Raw genomic sequence first — 6489 nt, 5'->3', positions numbered from 1 at the left:
GGCACATAAAAGACACCATTTCGAGCGTGGCCGTTTTCGTGCTGGTGACACGTAAAAGCACCCACTACACTCTCTGAGTGGTTGGCGTTAGGAAGGGCATCCAGCTGTAGAAACTCTGCCAAATTAGATTGGAGCCTGGTGTTGCCATCCGGTTTCACCAGTCCTCAGTCAAATCGTCCAACCCATGCTAGCATGGAAAGCGGACGTTAAACGATGATGATGATGATGATGATGATGATGATGTGCATAGCATATAATTCTAGAAGAAAAACAGAAAACAGATCTCCAGAAGAGTCAAATTTTTGCATACACAATGTTGCAAGAATGAAGTTAAATAGCCCATAGGGTCCTTGCAATTTGCTAATGAATCAAGTCAGTCAAAAGAGACAGAAGGTATCCTGAGAAAGAAGGAAATTTGTTAATTCAACCAAATTGAATGGCCAACAACAAAAAAATGCAACATGTTTATAGATTAAATATAAACAACAAAATGAAACCTTTTATTTTGAAGTTATAGTATTGAAATGTATAACCAGTAAATCCTGGTTCAAAGAAACTAATTTTTAGTGATAGTCCTGTACAGTATTCCGAATGGTCGTTCTCTCTCTTCCTCTTCCTGTCAAATGTGCATGCTCTTTATATCAATATTATTTGCATAGCATTCACTCCCTCCTAGAAAAAGAAAGAAGAAAAAAATCATAGATCAAGCCTTTCCAGGGTTTTCCGAATCCTTTGTGATCGACGCAGCTGAGAGGATTCTTCTTTTTGTTCTTGATGGTTATCTCTAGGAGAAGAAATTTCAGTTGGCTCTCTGTCTGGCTCTTGTGGGACAAATGTTTGGGTTAGGTTATCAGTTGGGTTAATCTTCCCTGGTGATGCCAATTGTTTTGTGGATACTGTGGTTTCGCGACAGTCTGGCTAACGGACGTGAGTGTATTGGGGGTTGGCTTCAATTAAATCAACTTGGTCCACGATAGGGTCATATTTGTTAGTGCGATTGTTCCTTTGAACAAGCGCAGGTCCTAGGTTAAGAAGCCATGTTGGCATAGATGTTCCTGTTGCTGAACATCTTTGATAGTTAAAAAGACGTTCATGAGGAGTGGCATTAGTGGACATACAAAGTAGAGATCTGATTGAATGCAACGTGTCTGGAAGAACTGTTTCCTATGAAGATACTGGAAGGGCACGGGTTTTCAAAGAGAGTAGTACTGACTTCCAAATAGTACCATTATATCTTTCTACTTGACTGTTCCCAGTGGGATTGTATGGTGTTGTCCTACTCGTTGCAATGCCCTTACTGAGGAGCCATTCTCTCAATCTTGTAGATACAAAGGCAGTTCCACGATCTTAATGTACATAACTGGGCATACCAAAAACTGAGAACAAGTCTGTAAGACACTTTATTACAGTCTGAGTTGATGTGTCAGATACTGGATAACCAAACAGAAACCGAGAGTATTCGTCAATTATGTTAGGAGATAAAGATGCTTCGTGGAAGGAATCGGACATTTGAAATGATGGAAATTCGCTCAAAGGGCTGCATGGCCTTAATTAAGTTAACTGAGTTTGGTTTATAATAGTGTGGTTTCACTTCTTGACATATAGAGCAATTCCTACATATGTTTCACGTTCTCTAATGAATATGGAAGATTTCTACTGCAGACAAAATGATGAAGGCGTACAACACCAGGATGGCACAGTGCTGTATGTAACTCATAAAGTGAATGTGAACTAATTGCTGAACAGCGTACCCTTGTGAATGCATCCAGAGCGATGTTGCTGGATCCTGGGCGATATTGAATATCATATGAGTATGGAGATAACGCAATGCACCATCTCATAATTTTATCATTTTTAATTTTGCTCATCGCTTTATAATTATACATGAATGCAACAGAACATTGATCAGTAATTAATGTAAAATGTCTACCTAGAAGAAAGTGTCTCCAATGATGAATTGCTTCAATAATTGCTTGGGCTTCCTTTTCAACTGAGGAGTGGTACTGTTCACTACCTTGCAGCATGCGAGAATAGAATGCGACTGGTCTTCCATCTTGATTTAGTGTCGCAGATATGGCAAAATCCAAAGCATCCGTCTCAACAGTAAATGGAATGTTCTCATCTATTACTTGAATGGCAGCATTGGCTAGTTCTACCTTTAATGACTCAAATGCTTTTACTTGTTGGCTGTTTAGAGGTTATATTTTGTCAGAAAATTTGGAGATCCACTTAGCATAATAAGAAAACATACCGACTATATATTTTAATGATTTCTGGTCAGTTGGTGTAGGAAGATTGAGGAGTGGAGCAAGCCTTTCTGGGTCAGGGCTGAAGGTATTGTGTGAGATACGGTATCCAAGAAAGTCAAGAGTTGTTATTGAGTAAATGCATTTGTCTTCATTCATGGTAAGCCCTTCACGTTTTGGTGCCATTTCAAATTTTTCTCAATTTTTATCGTGGTCGTTTTGATTTTTCCTACATATGGTTAAATTGTCTATGAATGGGAACGTATCTCGCAGCTTGTATTTACTCACAAAGTCGTCCATTATATGTTCGAAACATGTGCTGCTGTTAGTTACTCCAAATAGCATCCTAGTATAATGCCATAATTTACCATCAGCTTCAAAGCCAGTGAATTGATGGTCTTTCTCTAATAGAGGAATCTGATGGTATGCCAAACGTAAGTCTATAGTACTGTAGACTTTATATTTGGTGATAGTGCTCACTAACTCATCAATTTTAGAAAGGGGGTAGGCATCAAGCTGTGTATATTTGTTAATTGTCTCTGAGTAGTCAATCACCATTCTTCGCCTTTTTTTTTCTTGAACAACTAACACTTGCGATCTCCAATGGGAGTTACTAGGTTCAATAATGTTCGCATCTGCTACGCAGCATACTTCTGTCCTGAGGAACTCTCGATCATGTTCCGAGTATTTTCGCAATTTGGCTGCAATAGGTTTACAGTCCTCTCTGAGATGAGCAAATAGCTTTGGAGGATCAGTTTTCATAGCTGTTAGCACAGTAAATGTTAATGGTGGTCACTGTCCTCAGTATTGCATGTTAATATTTTCATGCTATTCTTGGAAGTCAGTACCCAGAATTAGGTCAGTGCACAAGTTTATGAGCACGTACAGTTTCACATGGTAGTATTTCTGATTATTCAGGGTTAGTGAAACAGTGCAGTATCCCTTGAATTCCGCAGAAAGAGATGCAGAAGCCATACCAATGATGCTCTTCAATTTGACCGTCTTGATGTTGAGTGTGTTCACTAGCTTCTCACTCATGAAGCTCTTGTCAGTGCTACCGCTATCAATTAATGCTTCGGCTTTATAGCTCTTGTTCAGTATAACCATGGAGGGTATTCAGAAGGGTGAACCTGCTGATACTGTTACTGCCAATGGCAAATCAAATTTACCATCATCCTGTGTTACAGTTGCTGCGTTGCTCCTACGTAGTTTTCCAAAATGCCCTATTTTTTGGCATTTGTGACAGACTGCTTTCCGCTCAGGGCAGTGAGTCCGCGGGTCTCTGGAATAGCCACAAATCCAACATTGAAAGGGGTCTCCTTTTCGGGTCGCAGCAGAGTGTTTTCCTTCCTGCTTTGGGGAGTCTATTGGCTTAGCTACAATGGGTGGAGTTGGACTGAAGTTGACACCCTCAGAGTTTAGAAAGACACTGGAACTCTGTTGTGCCACATCTAGTGAACGTGCTTGATCATAAGCTGTACTGAGGTCGACACTTTTGTTTTCTAATAGTCTTTGTCATATTTGATTCAAAGTGAGCCCATTTATAAATGCATCTCGAATCATTTCAGATCGGTACTGCTCAGCACTCACTGCAACAAAGTCACAGTCTTTCGCTAATATTTTGAGTTTGTTTAAGAACTGGTCTACAGATTCCCCTGGTTTCTGTTTTCTTGTGGCTAAAAGACGGCGTGCCATTACGATGTTCTTTGGTTTAATGTACATATTCTTTAGTGTATTCACAGCTTGTTCGTAGTTCTTAGCTTCACTGATGAATTTGTATACGTTCAGTTCCACATAAATAATCAAAAGATTGAGTTTATCGATAATCCTACCTTCTTGCCCTAGTAGTGAGTCTATAAAGTTGGTGAAACTTCTAAACCAGTGATTAAAAGTTTTATCAGCATTTGTAGAATTTGGGTCTACATTCAATCTGTCAGGTTTCAAGTATCTTTCCATATCGTTCACATCTTTTCACAAATTTCTTTCTCTATAGGATGCTCTGCAACTTTTCCCAATTGTGTATTTTCATAAATTAGTTTAACCAGTATATCCCGGTTCAAAGAAACTAATTTTTAGTCATAGTCTTGTACAATGGTCATTCTCTCTCTTCCTCTTCCTGCCAAATGCACATGCTCTTTATATTAACGTTATTTGCATAACAAGTATTCAAGATGATTAACCCCATGATGTTCTTTTTCTTTTTTATCAAGCAACTAGGTTGCATTGATGGTAATCATCTCGGTTGAGATCAGCAATTAGCACACAACAATGGTTTGGCGTACATTTACATCAACCACTTTAACCAGTTTATGGCAGTGATTCATTTGGTTGCCTGAGCATGGCAACAGTAATCATGTTGATTGAGGTCAGCACTCAGTGCGAGATAACATTCAGCATATATTGATCTAAATTATATCTCTGTGCAGGATGCTCATGCAGTATTATTCCTGAATAAGATCACTCGACAGCACAAATCAGACCAACTTCACGTATCAACAATCACTTGAATTCAAAAATTGACTTTAGTGTGGTAGAGTCCAAAACAGGGTACCACACACACTAGCATATCACATTGTGAACAATGGTATCTAGTTTCCTTACATTTCCCTTTTGCTTTACATACAGTGCATCCCTTTGAAGCATGTCTTCCTGGTAGTGAGGGGAAACTGTCGTGGAAAATGTCCATATCCCTTCACCATGTGGTGAGCAGAGAGTCTAGCATGAGGACATCCACACATTCTGTACTTTGGCAAGTCTGATGCTTCTATCATTTCACGGAAAAATAGATTCCTTAATGTCAATCCATCCCCCACACTGCCAAGCATCTGCAAAAATCAAATGTGAGTTCATAATACACATGTCAATTATATACAAGAAAATTTTTTTGTACCATTTCACAAATTTTCTCACCAATTTGTGTCTCATTGCCAGCTGATCTGAGTGACCGACCCTGCCCATCCCTTCATTGTATGAAACAACTACACTCAGTTTCATTATGGCATTACCATCCGCATCGTTTCCAAGTGTCCTTCATGCTTGCAGAATGCATTGTGGATAACACACAGACGTTTTTCTTGTCATGCTACACTAGAGTGAGAATGCCCCTATCAGTGCATTGGCATGTTGTTTCCCCCTCTTCCAAAGTATTATCTTGTGAAGATCAGGTAGCATGTTTTTCTTGTGCATCCTCACAGTCCCGCTGCAGGAAGAGGCCTGGACTGGAAAACCAGTTGTCCATATTGTAGCCTTTGTCAACCAAGTTTTCATTCAGTGACAACATGACATCAGTTAACGCTAGAGTAGAAGCTGGAAGATCCAATCTGTCCTGAACAGTGTAGATTTTGTAATTCCATGTGTACCCATAGGCTCTGCCAGTTGACTGGCATACTTTATAAATCTTGACTACAAAGCAAGCACATTCGGTCAGGTTGTATTGTTTGAATCAGAACCTTCCCTTGAATTTCCACAAACTCTCATCCATACAAATGTCCTGTGTGGGGACATACCCATTCTAAAATTTCAGCCACTTCATCGATGATAAAATGTATTTTGTGGAGCCTGTCATCCTGGTTCTCTCCCGAGTTGAAATGTAGATTTCAAAGAATTGCCAAAAATCAATCAAGTGGCATTGTTTCTGGAAAGATGTTGACGTGGCTGGATCCCAATTCCAATATGATGCCAGGGTCAGTTTCTTGATGATGCCCATCAGTATCAGCAGAGCAAGCAGAACTTTGATTTTGTATCCTATGGTTGGAAACCAATTACTGCCATGCCCAGGTCTGACATGCTGGGGATGGTTTTCAGCATTGTCATTCATTTCATCCAGTATATACTGGAACATTTCATCCGTCAAAAGCTAGTGGAAGATTTCCAATGGCAAACTTCCATGTTCAAAGTTTGCCTTTATGCCAGGTGTACCAGTAAAACCATGCCGTTGGATGAAATTGTCTCTCACTTGCCACACATTCTGTTGACCAGGGCCATTCACTGTTGCCAGCTTGCACCTTTGATTCACTGGAATATCATCATTGCTACTGAAATCATTTGATTCAAAACTAGGAAAATATTCATTCTCTGAGTCATCATCCGAACCAGAAGAAACAACTGGTGAGGTGGTGGAGCTTGGTGTAGCTTGACGCAATGACCATAAATTCTATGAAACAGGACGTCACAACAGAGTTGATGGAGTCAAAGTGGTTGGACATGATGACTATAAATTCGATGAAACAGGACAAAAAAAAAA

At 39.7% G+C, this 6489-nt stretch overlaps 2 protein-coding genes across 3 annotated transcripts in view; both read right to left on the bottom strand.

Moving 5' to 3' along the window:
- The window catches only part of LOC106880813 (double-stranded RNA-binding protein Staufen homolog), a 182282-nt gene that overhangs the window by 163190 nt on the left and 12603 nt on the right, over positions 1-6489 (bottom strand). The window lies entirely within an intron of this gene.
- Positions 3762-4202, bottom strand: LOC106877681 (uncharacterized). The gene has a single exon (XM_014926629.1). It carries the CDS (start codon positions 4200-4202, stop codon positions 3762-3764), a length of 441 nt encoding a protein of 146 aa, XP_014782115.1.

The sequence above is a fragment of the Octopus bimaculoides genome, chromosome 3 (assembly GCF_001194135.2).
Source record: "Octopus bimaculoides isolate UCB-OBI-ISO-001 chromosome 3, ASM119413v2, whole genome shotgun sequence".
NCBI classification, from domain to species: domain Eukaryota; kingdom Metazoa; phylum Mollusca; class Cephalopoda; order Octopoda; family Octopodidae; genus Octopus; species Octopus bimaculoides.
Note: the sequence above shows the minus strand (reverse complement) of the source record. Positions and strands in the feature narration are given on the sequence as shown.